Source organism: Malus domestica, chromosome 03 (genome assembly GCF_042453785.1).
Source record: "Malus domestica chromosome 03, GDT2T_hap1".
NCBI lineage: Eukaryota > Viridiplantae > Streptophyta > Magnoliopsida > Rosales > Rosaceae > Malus > Malus domestica.
In genome coordinates this window covers 35656672-35673612 of record NC_091663.1, presented here as the reverse complement: position 1 = coordinate 35673612, position 16941 = coordinate 35656672, and the positions used below count along the sequence as shown (strand labels likewise).

At 38.3% G+C, this 16941-nt stretch overlaps 3 protein-coding genes across 4 annotated transcripts; 1 reads left to right on the top strand and 2 right to left on the bottom strand.

Annotated features, from left to right (window-relative positions):
* Nucleotides 1-2722: 2722 nt before the first annotated feature.
* On the bottom strand, nucleotides 2723-7762 carry LOC103432453 (uncharacterized). Of its 2 annotated transcripts, XR_011579548.1 has the most exons (6): nucleotides 7323-7699; nucleotides 5816-5993; nucleotides 4785-5190; nucleotides 4385-4465; nucleotides 3408-4150; nucleotides 2723-3307 (listed from the first exon to the last, which is right to left on the bottom strand). XR_011579548.1 is itself a non-coding variant. In XM_008370651.4 (5 exons), the coding sequence occupies exons 1-5, from the start codon at nucleotides 7407-7409 to the stop codon at nucleotides 3649-3651; spliced, it is 1254 nt and encodes a 417-aa protein (XP_008368873.3). In that variant the 5' UTR covers nucleotides 7410-7762; the 3' UTR covers nucleotides 3291-3648. The 2 variants fall into 2 exon arrangements, 1 of the variants encoding a protein (XP_008368873.3); XM_008370651.4 differs by having other exon boundaries at nucleotides 3291-4150; nucleotides 7323-7762.
* Nucleotides 7763-11883: 4121 nt separating this feature from the next.
* On the top strand, nucleotides 11884-14519 carry LOC103432452 (BTB/POZ and MATH domain-containing protein 2-like). Its single transcript, XM_008370650.4, has 4 exons — nucleotides 11884-12753; nucleotides 12861-13209; nucleotides 13498-13774; nucleotides 14106-14519. Exons 1-4 carry the CDS (start codon nucleotides 12326-12328, stop codon nucleotides 14282-14284), a joined length of 1233 nt encoding a protein of 410 aa, XP_008368872.3. The 5' UTR covers nucleotides 11884-12325; the 3' UTR covers nucleotides 14285-14519.
* Nucleotides 14520-14727: 208 nt separating this feature from the next.
* Nucleotides 14728-16941, bottom strand: LOC103419110 (aspartic proteinase 36-like). Its single transcript, XM_008357233.4, has one exon. The coding sequence runs from the start codon at nucleotides 16333-16335 to the stop codon at nucleotides 14899-14901; it is 1437 nt and encodes a 478-aa protein (XP_008355455.3). The 5' UTR covers nucleotides 16336-16941; the 3' UTR covers nucleotides 14728-14898.

Sequence of the window (16941 nt, the reverse complement as noted above, 5' to 3'; positions counted from 1 at the left end):
TTAGTTTCTTTGTTCCCAAGGCTGGCAATAATTTCAACAGGGTTAGTTTGTTCAAGCAGTTTACATTCTTTCCTATGTACAATACGGCATTTTCCCATTCCTCGCTATTCCATTTCGCCTTCCTCGGAGCCAAAGACCTAATTGTTTTGTATGGTTTGTTTTCTGGTTCGCTCCTTGACCGAAGAAATTGCTCTCGTTGGTATCAGAGGTGTTAATTTGAAACAAGAATACAAGTAACCAATGCAAATAGCTTATTTAGTCATATTTAGTCATAGAGACGATAACAATCAGGGTTTTAAAAGCTGCTAGGAGTTAGTTGGGCGGCAGGTTGGGGCCTGGCGTAGCTAGGCTCCTAGGTGGACTAGGCGGATTCAAGTAAATTTATTATATTTCGTGTAAATAAATGTCTATTTATACTTAAAATATACATAATTTCATCATAAATTACAAATATTTCGTATAAATAAGTGTGTTTATACTTAAAATATATATAATTTCATCATAAATTACAAAATAGAATAACATATATATTATGAAGTATTGGACATATGAAAACATGGGGAACAAGCATGTAATGTGTACTCATTTAAGTATTCAACAAGTCTTTACAATTTATTGAAAAGAAAAAAAAAGTAAAATGAAAGCTATCTATTTTCTGTCTAAATGAGTCGCAACCTAGTCGGGGCCTAGGCTGGTTTGGGCGGGCTAGGCGAGTGCCTAGGTAGTTTAGGTAGGTGCCTGAGCAGGTTTAGGTGCCCTTTCTTAATTTTCAAACGCCTCGACATTAATCAATGTTGTGGCTAACCACCTAGCGGCCAAGTATTCCTTCTCAAGCTTCTATTTCTTCTGTTAAAGGAGATTTAGGAAAATATGATATTTTTAGAATAGGGATAACAATACAGGGGAAAAGACAAAGAAAGCGAGAGAGTTTTGGACAAATCGACATTCAAATACATTATAAAGATTTCCTTAATGCTCATGTAAAATATTTCGAGAAAATAAAAAAATTGAATATTTTACAAGAAAAAAACGTGGATTAAATACTCACAGTTTTTAGTCGGTTTTGCAAATTCGTACATAAATCACCATTCAATCTATTTATTTTCACCTTTGCCTCACTGTGAAGTTTTGAAAATTAAGGTGAGACTTTCCATTAAGATTCTTGAGTGACGAACCCCATTTGACAGTGTTCTGGGACTCACTACTATGTTTTTTACTTTTTTTTTAGTTTTCGGCCAAAATATTCTACTAAATATACATTTGTTGGTCAATAAACTGTAAAACTGCTTCCAAATTTCTTAAAAAGTTAATGCTCAGGAAAATTATTTTTCGAAAGTAAAAAATTTGCATTTTTGTCAAAAAAACATGGGTGTTAGGTGAGCTCAACGCACACAAAATGAGGTGGACTTGGCACATGCAAAACGGGGTGAAACATGGCACGCAATACAAGGCGGGCTCTGTTCATAGAAAATGGGATGGGTTTCTGGCACGCAAAACGAGACGAGCTCGCACACGGAAAAAAAGAGGGGGAATACTTCACACAAACTGAGGCTAGCCCTGCGCACGAAAAACAAGGCTAGTTCTATGCATGCCAAATGAAGCGGGCTCCGTCGATGCAAAAATGGCGGTCTTCTAGCACGTAAAACGATGTAGACACTTTACATACATAACAGGGCGAACCCACACAAGACGAGGTGGGCTTTACGCATACAGAACAATGTGAACTCTCGGATGCTCAAAAAAAAAGTCGAGCTCCACGCACGGATAAAATATTTTGAAGAACATGAATATGATAGTTTGTTGTAGTGGGAAGAAAAATAAAAAAAATTGACAAAAATGATTCAAATTCTTGGGGTGGCAGAACGTCACGCGTTACTTTATGCCACCCCAAGAATTTGAATTACTTTTGTCAATTTTTATTTTTTTTATTTCTTCCCACTACAACAAACTATCATATTCATACTCTTCTCAATTTAATTTTCACCGCAAAATCTATTATAATTCTTGTTTAAACACTTGTAATCAATGATTTAAAACCTCAATTTAAAGGTATTTGAACCCTTTTTTTTTTGCTAATTTTTCTTTTATCAAAATCTAAACTACATATTAATAGAACCCTCTTTGTCAACCAAAAGATGATGAAAGACTATTTAACCAAAGAAAATTTTGCTATTTTTTGTTTAAGCCTCACCTACAGGTGATTTTAACTTTTTTTTTTTTACTTTTCGGCTTAAATATTCAACTAAATATACATTTGTTGCTCAATAAATTGTAAAATCAGCTTACTAGTACACTTTAAAGGTTTCCTTAATGCTCACCGAAAATATTTCGAGAAAATAAAAACTCTAGAGATATAGTAATATGGGGAAGGCAATTGTTTCAAGCACCTACAAAACCAGAAGCACCCCTTGTTTCAAAAGAGAATGACGAGTTATTCACATTTCATTTGATGATTAGAGGCGAACTGAAAGTTAAGCAGTGGTAATTCTAAGGATTCTCTCCATGAAAGATAGAGGTCTCCTACGTTACCCGTAATATAGGGAAGTATCGACATAATTTCATAGTCATTTGGTCTGAATGCTACATGAAAAACATAAGCCAAATGAAGGAACCGGAAGACCTAAGATGTAGAACATAACATGAGTTATTCGGCACATTTTGATTCCTATATATCCACTCTTGTGGTACTTCATTATATGCTATATATAAGAATTATAAGACATATATAAGATCCATCTGCATAGATATCATCATCTACATCCGGAAAGCCGTATGCTTTCAAAGAAGCTTGTACAGTTTGGGAAGGGGTTTTGATTGATCAAAAAAAAGAATCTACTTCAACCAATATGGTGAGGCACGGCCATACATAACATACAAATCATACTTGAAAAGGGTGGACAATTAGCTAAAGCAGCATGTGCTGTTGCAAAACTGATTGCAAAAGAGAAGAAACTGGCTGCATTAAAATTACCTTTTGGGGAGGTCTGTTGATCCAAAAATTGCTCAGCAACAGTTGAACAAGTGGGATTGCAGCTTTCTCCAGACCTCCGGGAAAAGCATGAAAAAACAGACTCGAATGGTACGATTCGTCTGTCACCCAAGAATGAAAGGGGCGATGTCGTAGTTCTTGGTCTATGAAGATACGTTGTTAGATCCTCCGTTTTATTTTCCCATTGAGGCCGAACCTAAACCTATGCTCGAGAGATAGTCCATAACTGATAAAGGATCTATGGATTCTCAAGAAGAGAGGAGCCGTGGTGGTCCCTCCCGGACCGCCTGGATAACACGAATGAATAAAAAGTTGAACCTACATTCGATGCACAAAATTGTATTGTGTTACAGACCACAATGTTACCCTCATATGAATTTACATTCTACATTAACTATTGCTACTAAACTACTATTACCGGCAGACTGGTCATTAGCCAGAGCTCAGGGGAGCTCCGGTTCCCGTCAGCCGTGGAGTGGAGTGATTCGGAATCAGAATTCAATGTCTTTCGAAGAAGGATCCTTCACCTCATGCCCATCAAGCTTCATCTGTCCGACGATCACCCAAATCGGACACCATATGTACATTTATACTCACCATCCGGTCAGATGCTCTTCAAACCATCTTTACGTTTTCTCTTTCCTCTTCTCATTTCATGCTCAAGCAAGCCTCAACACCGCCACTGCCATCAATGTTCCCGCTCTCAAGTAAATCTCCTTCACGCTTCTATCTACCCTTTCCATGATTTCCTCTTCTTTTAAAGCCCGCTTCTTTGAATTCTTGCTGGTTTCAACGATTGTGTCCCTCAGTTTGTTCACCCCCCAAGAGAGCCAAACTAATGCAAATGCAACTCCAGTATTCAAGAGTTTGTACGCACAAAAGGGTACCCTCCCAGAAGCTACTTTACAGAGGACAGAGAAGAGGACAGCCAAGCCAGTTCCAGCAATAGCGGCAGAAAACTGCGTCAGGAGATCCGGAAGCTCGGGGCCAGATCTTTTAAGTGAGAGGATTGCCAATTTCCCATTCTGCTTTCTGCTCATCATTATGGATAGAAGGCTCTCACAGGCGTGGAAATAGTTCCTCTTGTAGAGATCTCTATCTTTGCCCGCTTTTTTACCACTCTTCTGCTTTGGCTTCGCCTTTGTCTTAACTTTTTCAGGACTGTTAAGTAAAACAGACGTAAATTCAATAAGAATCATGCCCTGATCGAACATTTGGTGGAATAATAGGCGTACAAGTGCAGAAACCGATAATATCTCGTTCAGTATTGAAACTGATATCACTTAAAGCAGGTAGATACGAAGATATTGAAAGATATAAGTTGATGTCATTAAAAAGGAGAAAGAAAGGGAATACAGTATCAAAGCAAGAGCCAGAATATGAAAAAAAAAATACCTCTTTAAGGGAGCAAGGGTAGTCGCTTGCATATTGAACGAAGTTCCATCAATAATAACTCCTGCTTCCCGGCTCCCCACACTGGTCCATAAATTCATTGTCAGGTTGTGTGTGTTATAGGAGAAAAGAATAGGAACAGAAAAATCGAGAACATTTAGATTATAGTTGGAAAGTAGAGTATTCATCAAATCGGTGAGTAATTTTCTAAGCAAGAATTATTAAGGAAATATTCATTTTAAACTCGGCCCACGAGATCTACCTATGCCGTACTGGTAAGAGAAACCCATGTAGTATAATTGTATATCCAAACAACTTCATTTTGAGCAGTAATATACGTATTTGATCCTGTAAAACAGGTAGTGCCATATTTGAGTGAAAACAGGTTCAAGTCCATGCGTACCTCTTAAAGTGTGGAACCAACACAGAGTGCTTTTTCCAAACAACTGTGTTTCTCAAGGAGTAAAATTCAGCAACAACTGAAAGGAGATGCTTCATCTCAGCCTCGGTACCTGTGAATAAGACTAGACCATCTGGCTGAACTGTAACTTTCGAACTCCAGTGAAGGCTGCCTACAAAGTCCAACAGGGGCTTCTGGGTATTCAACTCCCTACTCGGGTAGACAAGAGAAGGCATTGATGGTAGTTGGCCCATTTCATGTAACCCCATCAAGTCATATAGTAAGGTTATATCTACTCCGCCTCTCTCCACTTCACTTTCTCCTGATCTGAGGAACTGCAACATTTTTTCACGTCTTATGAAATGTTCGGCAATTCCACAGCTGAACAGCAATGAGTCCGGATGAACATCTGCAATCAGCACAAAAAAGTGATAATTCAACATACTGCAATGAAAGAATCTTTCAGTCTTACAAATTCAACAAGGATATAGCAGCATTTCGGTCACTCCCCTCAGCCTTCATTGCATCCCAGTAACTATGCATGAATTGATAAAAACACACGCCATTATAATTCTCCTTTATTCTCATGGGCAATCTTATACTCAATCGAGCCATTTTTTCAACAAGTGCATGTGGTCTATCATGCATGCATGTACGCATGAACATGTATTGAGGGCGATAACTATGCAACAAACAAAATTATGCTAACGCCACTCGAGGCCCAATAGTCTAACCCCAACATGGTGAGCATACGATGTCTTTATTGCCACTACAGTTATTCAACTATTTTGCATTTGTTTAGGATGCAGGAGTCCATCATGTATAGAAAGTCACACCACACATGAATAAGAATAAATCAGATAGCAAAAATACAAAATTTCTTAATTTTACATGCTATAAATGCAATAGAACACGATAGCCAAAGTTCAACATCACCGAAACAAACAGAAATGGAACCAAAATAAGTTGATCATTACTAAGCTCATATTTTCAAGCAATAGCTGCATACAACAAAAAGCTCACGAGGTGCATACCTTGCACATTCAGAGCAGGTCTTTCAATTTCTGAGACAGTCTTTACAAACCAGTTGGCCTCCGGCACTCCACTTTTGAGTTTCCATGGCTCCTCGCATTGCTGTGACATCAATTTCAAAGATCCTAACTTTGTGATTTCCTCCTTTGCTCCAAAACTTGGCATAAATGATTGGAAATCCTGTGTTAATCAAGGATTAGTTTCTTTTGGAAAAACTAACTACTGGCAGGGAGCCTGGGACCAGGACAGATAACCACCAAACAACTACAGCAAATTCTTTATGAACTTACTAGCAACAGCTTTAAAAGAAAAAGGAAAATACCAACAGACATGCAATTCCTTCCGAAAAATAAAACGAAACAAGAAATTGAAACCCCAATTAGAACTAAACTACAAGATAAAATCAAGCCACATTTGGTACCTGCAATTGGATTGAATAACTCACTACATCGAAAGTATGTTGAAGAAATGAAGGTCCACTTCCAAAAAAAACTTGCATTGCAGGGATTGGAAAGGAGAAACCAAGCACAGTGTCGTTCTAGGATTCATACAGCCGACCCCACTTAGTGGGATAAGGCTTGGTTGTTGTTGTTTGTAGGGATTAGATGGATTCGTTATGAACGAAACAAGAAAATTGAAAGTAAAGCTAAACGTGCAAGATAAACCAAGCAACGTTTGGTACCTAAGACATGATTGAACAACTCACCACATCCAAGGTATGCTGAAGTAAGAAATGAAGGTAATCTTCCCAATTTTGTTTGTCAACACAAGATTAGATGGATTAGTTAGGAGTGAAACTTATCTCTTCCGACAAAATTTCCTTCATGACTAATCCATCCTCCACCTTCAACTTAGACAAAATTTGAAAGTTGGCCACTATTGCTTCCATCAACATACCATAAAACTAATGAACCATCCAGTCCAAACGAATCCAATACCAGACACCAAACATGGCCTCAAGCAACCGAACGAGTCCAAACAAACCCAAATCATAAATCAAACATGAATCCCAAAAGAACCCCAAACAACAACATGATATCAAGTAAGAAAAACAAACCCAATGAATCTCCTTATAAAACAAAAGCAAACATGGAAACTTCTATCTGAAAGTCAAAAGCTAAAACTTTCGGATAAACTGAACTGATTAATACATGAACAAACCCAAATCACAAATCAAACATGAATTCCAAAAGAACCCCAAACAACAACATGATATCAAGCAAGAAAAACAAACCCAATGAATCTCCTTATAAAACAAAAGCAAAAATGGAAACTTCTATCTGCAAGTCAAAAGCCAAAACATTCGGATAAACTGAACTGATTAATACATGAACAAACCCAAATCACAAATCAAACATGAATCCCAGAAGAACACAAACAATCACATAACACCAATCAAGAAAAAGCAAACCAAATGAATATTATTCCAAAATAAACACAAAGATGAAACCTTTTTTTTCAGAAAAAAAAAAAAAGTCATAAGCTGAACTCAAAGCCTTCTGCTTTTACCTTGATAGAGCTCATGGGTTGCTCCTGGTTCAGAACGAGGCCGTGAGGGTAAACATGAAACGCCATCAGGCAAACCTTATCCGCCATAGCCGAGAGAAACCAAGTTCCAGAAAACCAAATTTCTCTGCTAATTTGGGGTCGTGGCCTCCTCACACCACCACAAACTGATCCATCTCTCGACCCTCAAAAACCCAAGATTTCAGAAACCGGTGAGTCTTTTTTGGTTCTGTTTGCGTGGCAGCCACATAATTTAAATCGAAAAACCAAAAAAACAAAGTGGGATTTATGCCGTCCAGTTGTTTGATTGATCGAGAGGTTTCTGATCTCTTGAGAATCCAGGTTGGATTTCTCACATCGGACATAAAAATGTTGTCTGTTTCTGCCAACTTGGACTCTCTGACATATTGGGTTTCATTGTTTGTGAATTTACGCACCGTACCAATATGTTTCTTGTTTTTCTGGTTGTCATCTTGGAGAGATTTTTCATTGTGCACACGACAAAGTGTGTTATTATACAAATTGTAAGATATGTGTGTTAAAAAGTTAATAACTTAAAAAATAAAATTTTTCATCGTTTACATAAAAACACGTAATGTACCATTTATGTTGCCGTCACAATGAAAAATTTCTCATCATCTTGGCCGTTCGTTTTGCATCCCATTGAGTTTGTGGGCCTTTTGTTGATTAGGATATTTTGGACCTTTGATTAGAAGTAACTGCTGATGAGTGATGAGGAATGTTGTAGCGTGTGATAACACGTACCAGAATCGAATTTGACAAAAAAAAAAAAATCTTTGCTTCACAATTGACCCACAATGCAAGTAATTTTTCAGTGCTCCGTTCCGTGTTTCAGAAATATTGAAAAATCTTTATCGTTTGAGGAGACATTATACTACAGTTAACTAAACATTGATATTTTTTTATTTTTTCTTGATATTTTTAGCATGCATTAAACTCAACAATGCATGCTATAGATAGGTGTACTCGAAAATTTTCACAATTTGAAGCTTGAACTTGTATATCAAATTAGGTGAGTCAAGAACCATGAGGTAGTCCAGTGATTAAAGACGAATTTTAGACCCGTATTTTATCGTTCGAGATTTGATTATTGGCTGGTGAATCACACGAAAATAGCCAAAGAAATGCCTTTATGAGTTTTTTTTACTTTCAAAATGTTGAACTACCATAACGAAGCTAACAACTGGTCCATTTTTTTAAGAAAAAATAAAATAAAATAAAATTAGGTGAGTCAATGTTCTAGTATTTATGGTGGTGTTAGACTTGTCTTAGTCGTCTATAGTTATAGTGGCATTCCCCACCACTCCATTTATTTTACCTTCCAATCAAGTAATGATAAAATTCAGGTAGACTCATCAAATAGAGAGATGAATCTTGATTACTGAATTAATGGTGCCAACCTTCAAATTTACTACATATTTGACCCCCGACTATTGTGGTCACTTGACTCTACCAACTCAAACATAAAATCTTCTGCCCCATGTAGCAACCCTGGACAATAATTTTTCAACCATTAGGGAGAAGCTGTTAAGAACGGAAGATGATTAAAACCTTTAATGAGCTTTTTAGCCAAAATTGTCTCTAAGATTGACATAACTCCTTATTTTAGCCCTTAACAATGAAAATTGATAGAATGGTTCATGAATTTGTTCACTGCGATCATTTTAGTAATTTTGTAAAAAATCTTTCAACATCCTTGGTGCGATGGCAAGTGCCTTCGCCCATAAGCGGTAGGTCTCGGGTTCGAGACTTGGGAGCAGCCTCTCCATAAATGGGGGTAAGGCTAGCCGACATTCACCTCTCCCAGACCCTGCGTAAAGCGGGAGCCTTGTGCACTGGGTACGACCTTTTTTTTTTATCCTTGTTAAGTGGACGGGTTGGTTTGGCAAAAATACACTTAAGGGGGTCACATGATCGTTCACGTGAGAATTTAACGTGGATATTGACAGATTTTTTATAGATTAATCAAAATGATTTACAATAAACAAACACAAGGACCACTTGTATCAATTTTCATTGTCAAAAAATTCATGATCATTTGAGCAATGATATCTCAACTACAAATTTAACACAATTGGAGCAATGATATCATTTGAGAAATGGTCCATCAAATTTAACCCAATTGGAGCAATGATATCTCAACTAAAAATTCATGATCATTGGTCTATTAACTCATCAAAACGTGAAATTATAGTCATTTTCAACAACTCAATCAGAATTCCTTCAAAATTAATCATGTTGGAAGGACCATTGCTTCAATTAAGTTAAGATTGAGATATAATTGCTCCAATTTGGTTGGAGTTGAGAGACTATTTCTCAAATTGGGTTAAAGTTGAGGGACCGTTGCTGCAATTTTTCTCATTTCATTTTCTAGGGTTGCCCCTTGATTCAACCTCACGTGTGTGGCGCATAACTTATTGTGATAGAAGTTCTAACGGAATTGATGAAAATGATTGTAGCTGCACGTTTTGAAAAATTAAGGGACCAATGGTTGTCAAAAACCAAAGAAAAAAGAATCATGTCGATTTGAAAAACCATTTTAGCTAAGAAACCTCCTTTAAAGTAAAGGCATTAATCGATCATCTTGTTATAGTAAATGCATAACTGTATACTGCATCTGCATGCATATATACATAATCATATGGTCAACAAAATAAGAAGAATTGACTTGTAGGAGGAAATAAATATGAGTACCAAACATCAACCTACTATATATTAAACCACGAGGACAAATATTTGTTCGTAGCATAGCATTTTCACCTTCCAAACACACAAACACAGACCACCATTTTTTCAAGTCAAAATGGGGGTTGCAGCAACGGTCGTCGCACGAGGCAATTTTGTGGCAGACCGTCTTACCAGTTGGGGAAGAGATCCCTTTTGGATCTCTCCCACCAAAGCCACACAATCAATTAATCCGGATTTATGAAATTTGATTAAATGGCTAAAATTATTATAACTTTTAAAGAGCTCCATGTTTGTAGCCGTTTGATCAATTTCAAGAGCCCGAATTAATTGATTATGAGACTTTGGTGGAAGAAATCCGAAAGAGATCTCTTCCCTACCAGTTGGTTCATTCATACATGATACATATAATATCGACGCATTATTAACTATGAGCATGTGATCTAATATTATTATTATTAATATCGATGCTTTGAATTCTCACAATTGTTCATATTGTGATGAAACACTTGCCAATGAAAGCTCCCTTAACAATTAAAAACAAAATCTTCTTGTCTTTTCTCACGTGGCATGAAAATAGCGAAATCGAATTTAATAAAATTAAATATTCTTAACTAACTGAATTACGATAGTTGTGACACAATGTTGTTTAATATGTAGCATTAAGTTTTTCTCATGTGACAACACTCACAACACATTTTAGCACATTTTATTGTTTTTCTAGCTTATTCTACCTGAACAACTGATGATAGGAAATCTATCAGGTTTATCTTATTATACACGTGGCATAATGACATGGTCTCACCAGGATGTAGCGTGGTCCTTTTGGTACAGGGAAAGATATTATTTTCGGATTTCTTCTATCAAGATCATCGGATCAAGTGATTCAGATTTTTCAAATTTCATCAAACAGTAAAAAATTTATCATAATTTTTAAAGAATCAAAACGGATGAGCTATTGAATAAAATTTAGAAATTCCGAATCACTTGATTTGATGACTTTAATAGATAAGATCCGAGAATCTCCGTCCTCGGTAGAGTGACCTCCCTCATCATCCAGATTCCAGAGAGGCACATCGCCAAGTGGCGCGTTACGACAAACATAATCCCCGATTCAACAAATAAATGAAAAAACAAATAGCAAATTGTATAAAATGGCTACAATTGTTGCATATATTTAATATAACTACTATCTAACCCTCCAATATAAATCATATGAAAATATGTATTTGATATAATTATCATCTGATTGTTGAAATGATGATTATATTAAATATGTATAATTATAGCTAAATCACTTTTTGTAATCTTTTTTTTTTTTTTTGAAAATAAATGAGATGAAAACTGAGTTGAATTGAAATTTTACAAATCAAATGTCAAATCTAATAGTTTCTCATAATATTGAACATATTATCTATCAAGACGACATATCGACAAGATTCAAAAGAGTAATCATTGTAGCAATTTAAATTTGTATTTGAATCATTTTTTTTATCAAGTCATACTAAGTGAACTTGGTGTTCCAAATAGGCTACATGTTTTTTATACATAGAAAGATAAACTTTTAAAGTCCTATGAATCAAGTGTAATAAAAGGACAATACTTGTATATTTTCTATGAAAAACTTATTTATCTCTCGCTTATGATTAACATATTTCACTTGTACAAATATTATAACCATTTATTTTTTTATCACTTAAAAATTATAAAACAATTAATTTAGAGAAGTTAAAATCATTCATGAATAAAAAAAATTAAAAAAAAAAGATAGCCACGATGAAAACTCTATTTGTTAAGTAGGTTAATGGGAGCGTGAGTTGGTTAACGATTATGTAGGTCGGCAAGGGCCGCTTTCTTCATTTTCCTTTCAAAGGAACCGAATAGTCTCCGGATCTAAAAAATATTGAGCCTCCTCGTCAAATGTTTCGAACCATTAAAATTTAATTCAACGATTACAAACAGAACTCGGTTCGTTTAGTTCCAGAGGGGATTCATTCCGCCTTCAATAATTCACATGTCAGAAAAGGCAACTATAAAAATACACCTTCACAAGTCATCGTCTTCCACTTCCCGTTCCCTCTCTCTCCTCTCTCTCTCTTCGCTCTCATTCCGAAGCCCTGCAAATTCACCTTCGAGAAACGAAACCCTAGATTCTCACTTTCCCGAGAAAATCTCCAGGAAAAGATTGAATCTTTCTCTTTCCGAAGGTCCTAACTTCCTCATTTCCCCATCCAATTTTATCCGAATTCCAACATTCCGATTAAACCCTAGATCCCAAATCCGAGTAATTCATTTGGGTGATGGGTAAGGTTCTCAGAGAAACCTCCAGGCCCTCGTCGTCTTCGTCTTCTCCAGCCTCTTTGCCGCCTCCGACCACCACTGCGTCGACGTCGATCACCGAGACCGTCAACGGGACCCACCATTTCAAGATCAACGGCTATTCGCTGTCCAAGGGGATTGGGATTGGCAAGTACATAGCTTCCGATACGTTTAATGTGGGTGGGTTTTCGTGGGCCATCTATTTCTACCCGGACGGCAAGAGCGTTGAGGACAATGCCGCCTACGTCTCGCTCTTCATCGCGCTCGCCAGCGAAGGAACCGATGTGAGAGCGCTGTTCGAATTGACGCTTTTGGACCAGAGCGGGAACGAGAGGCACAAGGTGCATAGCCATTTCGGGAGGACATTGGATAGCGGCCCTTACACGCTCAAGTATCGCGGAAGCATGTGGTGGGTTTCCGAATTTTTTCGGGTTTTTGATTGATTGCGTATTCGTTGGTATCTTTCTTTTGGGTTATTTCTTTTGTGATGAAAGTGTATTGCTTTATATAATGCAGGGGTTACAAACGTTTTTTCAAAAGAACTTCTTTGGAGACATCAGACTACCTTAAAGATGATTGCCTATCAGTCAACTGTATGGTTGGTGTTGTCAAGTCACATACACAGGGACCAAAAATTTACTCTATACCGATACCGCCATCCAGCATGACCCATCAGTTTGGCAAGCTACTGGAAACCGGAAAGGGAACTGATGTAAGTTTCGAAGTGGACGAGGAAATTTTCTGTGCTCACAAGTTGGTCCTAGCAGCTCGATCACCTGTATTCCGGGCCCAACTATTTGGTCCCATGAAAGATCAGAACACTCGTTGCATAAAAGTTGAGGACATAGAGGCTCCAGTCTTCAAGGTTTGTTGCATTTCCTCTTTTCTTTGGTTACTGATGCCGATAAACTTTTGCACTTAACGTTATAAGTTGGTTACGGTATTTGTTTGGTATCCATGACTTTGATCTCGTATTTACTTTAGCTGCAATGTCACTAGCAGATTGCATCATTGATGTCGGTACTCTGATATGTATTGCAGTAGTGATTTTTTGTCGTTTGGTATTAAGTGGTATAATGTGGCCTAGCAAGAAGTAATAAGATTCGTTTTCATGGAAAAATCCCAATTTGGGATTCATTTTGTCCGTGTGCAGGCGTTACTTCATTTTATATACTGGGATTCACTGCCTGACATGGAAGAGCTTACTGGAATCAACTCCAATGGGGCTTCCACTTTGATGGCTCAGCATCTGCTTGCAGCAGCGGATCGCTATGGCTTAGACAGGCTCAGGTTGATGTGTGAGGCAAATCTTTGCCAGGATGTCGCTATAAACAATGTGGCAACGACATTAGCTTTGGCAGAACAACATCACTGCTCCCAGCTGAAACCTGTGTGTCTCAGATTCATTGCAAATCCCGGAAATCTATTAGGTAACCCATTTCTCTATGAGGCTTTATTTCACAAAACTCTGGAAAGTAGAATTGTTGATGATGATTATGGATGATAATTTGGTTATATGTGGATGATAATTGGTAGGAGAAATTAATATTCTTCATTCGTTAAGTATTTTACGTGTGGATTTTGTACGTAAGCCTTTGAAAATGGTTGGTAAAAGTAGGGCATTAAATGTAATTTATGTTTTTGTGTTACTTCTCATGTCGTTTTGGTCCTTGTGTAGTCTTTGTTTAATCATTGGGTTCTGAATAGAAATGCTATGTAACTCATTTATTGATACTTAGTTATACTGTTTTTGTTTTGCAGGTGTTATGCAAACAGATGGTTACAAACACTTGAAGGAAAGCTGCCCGTCCATTCTGACCGATCTCTTGGAATATGTAGCTAGTGTTAATGAGCATTCTGCATCCTTATTTAGGCAAGGGAATGAAGCTATTCCCGATGGCAGTGACATCCATGGCAGGCGGGTGAAGCAAAGGCTATAGGCAAGTGAACTTTCTAAACCTTTTCTCTGTAGACAACGATAAAAGGAAAGAACAAATTGAAAAGAAACAAAAAAAATGCAAGGAGAGATTATTTCTAGATTTAGAAATAACTGCTAGTGTTTTTAGCCTTGTGTAATTCAGAAAGATGTCGATGTCCACGTTGGCTTGTAATGTGAAAGTTGTAGTACTTACTGTTTTGATTGATCGAATGAAAATTCAATTCTTTGCTTTGTAACTCTCTCCTTTTCCGTCTTTGTGAAAGTTGTAGCAAAAACTCAACTCTCTCTCTCTCTCTCTCTCTCTCTCTCCCCTAGCATAGTATATGACCTGATTTGTTAAATTCCTTGACTTCTTAAAGTGGTGCAATTAAGTAAAAAGGGATGCCACGTTACTACGATGACATCCCCAGCCAAACACGTACTGTCATGTGCCATTTGGGAAACTTAAAGCGCAAGGTACTGCGGCCAGTACAAATTGTATAACAGTCAACAAATACACACAGAAAATTCCAACAGTGTTTTACATATATGGATGTAAAATCCCACAATTTCATTGATAAAATTTATGATGCAACAAAAAATAATGAATGCCGGCCACTTTGTTGCAGTAAAAATCTAAAACACAGCAGATATTAACAAGAAGAATGTCAATAATAATCTCCCAGTTGTAAAAGTGGAAGCTGAAGAAAGATTGTGAGAACCAATTGTATCTACTCCTCCTGTCATCTCATTCCGCACTTTGATGCTTGATGAGCAGTTGTAGTCGGTCCATCCGATCATCTGATTCTCCAGATCATAAATCACCAGCTTGTTCGACAGCACCAAATCACCGAGAAGCGTCATGGAGTCACCGCTTTTCGATTTCATCCCGCTGCTCTGCCAGCCGGAACACCACACATCTTCCTTCAGCTGGAACAGATAGTCATGGGGATAAACCGTCAGGGAAGCCGAATTCTTGAAGTGGAACTTCACCAATGGAAATCCATTGTCAACATTGTTGGAAAATTGGAAGCATGTGAACTGGTCGTCAACTGTGTGCAATTTCAAGTCAGGCTGCTTGGCTAAAATCTTCTTCATCACTGCGTTGAAAACCTCCTCTGGGAGATAGCCCAGGGTTGTTCCGCTGTCGATGATCGTCCCTGCGTTTGACCCCGTGTCAAAAACATCAGAGGGGAGCTGCAGGACATTACCTCCCACCTCAATTGCCTCCATTACAACATTGTAATGCGCCTGCCCCCGCACCAACGGAGTTGTGTTCTTCACTTTTGGCTCCACAACTTGGCCAATGGCGAAAATCCCGCCTCCGCGAACATTGTCCAAACAATGTGCAAATTGTTTCTTCACCTTCCCGGAAGCAGCCAGCTGGGAAAACACAGACGAATTCGCCTGCCCGAATCCTAGAATCCCATCAAGCGCCTCGGATGATTTGTCCAGCTGCCCGGATTGCCTAGCTCCGCAACCAAACACAACACTGCCATTAGTCCCCTTATCAAATTGAATAGTGTCCTTCACAAAGTATCCCGCCGTCGCACTTCCGTCGCCATAAGTCACGTCGTATTGGCAGAGCAAGTCCGGCTGGCAGCCCGGAAGCTGACCGTTGTATTTCGACGTGCAAAACTCCTGATTACAAGTAACAGCTTTCGAACTCGAAGAGCCTTTCGGATCATACAATGTGAGCTTCACGCCAATGTCACTTTTCTCTGGACAGTTTGTGCAGTCGATGCAATTGACCCACAGGATGTCACTCCCTGTATCCACCTGGACAAAATAGTCCTTGGACGGCGACCCAATCCTGAGCTTGGCGAAGTATAATCCGGTCTCTGACGGACGGCCATTGCCGCCCAGCTGTAGATCCACCGCAGAAGCAGAGTCGGCGAGAATCCGGCCGTGGCGGCGGGAATCGTGGGCTTTGAGCTCGCTCAACGACCGCCCGTCACGGCCATTGAACTTGTGGCTGACGGAGAACACGAAATTTGCCGACGCATCTGGAAAAAATGTGGAGAAAATCAGAAAACAACCCAGAACGGCTCTTGGATTTTTGTGAAGATCCATATGGAATTAAAGAAAGGAGGAATCTTTGAGGTCGGAATCGAGATTGAAAACAACCCAAAGATTCAAAATTTGGAATTTGGATTGGTGGTCCGAAAATTTGAAGCTTCTGAGATCTGGATTATATGGACCCCGCAGGAAAGGAGCTTTTTTTGGGGAGAATACCCGGATTCGAAAACGATTCCTGATTGGATTTTGGGGATTTAGAGAGGTGAGTTTTGTGGAGAATTCATGGGCGAGTTGGGTGGGGGAAGGCACAAGGAGGTCGGCGAGGGAGGAGGGAAAGGCATGTGTAGAGAGAGAGAGAGAGAGAGAGAGAGAGGAGAGGGAAAGGAAGAAGAAAGACTTGGGAAGTCGGACGGAGAGAGTTGCGCGTTTTCTTGAACGTTGGCTTAACACTAATTAGAATTTAGAAATGAGTTCTTCTCAACTTTAAACTCAAATGTTAATTAATTAATTACTTAACCAACAAATTAAAATTGTCAACCACCCAACTCAAAAGGAGAGGTAATAAGTCAAGATCATGTATAAATATGTAATGAGTTGCGACTTAATATTATGGTCTACTTGTATTTTTCTTCATTTGTAAGTGAAAGTTTTGATTCTCCT

Excerpts from the sequence above, each read along its gene's own strand:
- LOC103419110 (XM_008357233.4), bottom strand. The coding sequence starts at position 16,335 with ATGGATCTTCACAAAAATCCAAGAGCCGTTCTGGGTTGTTTTCTGATT.
- LOC103432453 (XM_008370651.4), bottom strand. The coding sequence starts at position 7,409 with ATGGCGGATAAGGTTTGCCTGATGGCGTTTCATGTTTACCCTCACGGC. Across the intron at positions 5,191-5,815 it reads ACCTGCTCTGAATGTGCAAG|ATGTTCATCCGGACTCATTG; the intron begins GTATGCACCTCG and ends TGCTGATTGCAG. Across the intron at positions 4,466-4,784 it reads TTGGTTCCACACTTTAAGAG|TGTGGGGAGCCGGGAAGCAG; the intron begins GTACGCATGGAC and ends TTTATGGACCAG.
- LOC103432452 (XM_008370650.4), top strand. The coding sequence starts at position 12,326 with ATGGGTAAGGTTCTCAGAGAAACCTCCAGGCCCTCGTCGTCTTCGTCT. Across the intron at positions 12,754-12,860 it reads AAGTATCGCGGAAGCATGTG|GGGTTACAAACGTTTTTTCA; the intron begins GTGGGTTTCCGA and ends TATATAATGCAG. Across the intron at positions 13,210-13,497 it reads TAGAGGCTCCAGTCTTCAAG|GCGTTACTTCATTTTATATA; the intron begins GTTTGTTGCATT and ends GTCCGTGTGCAG.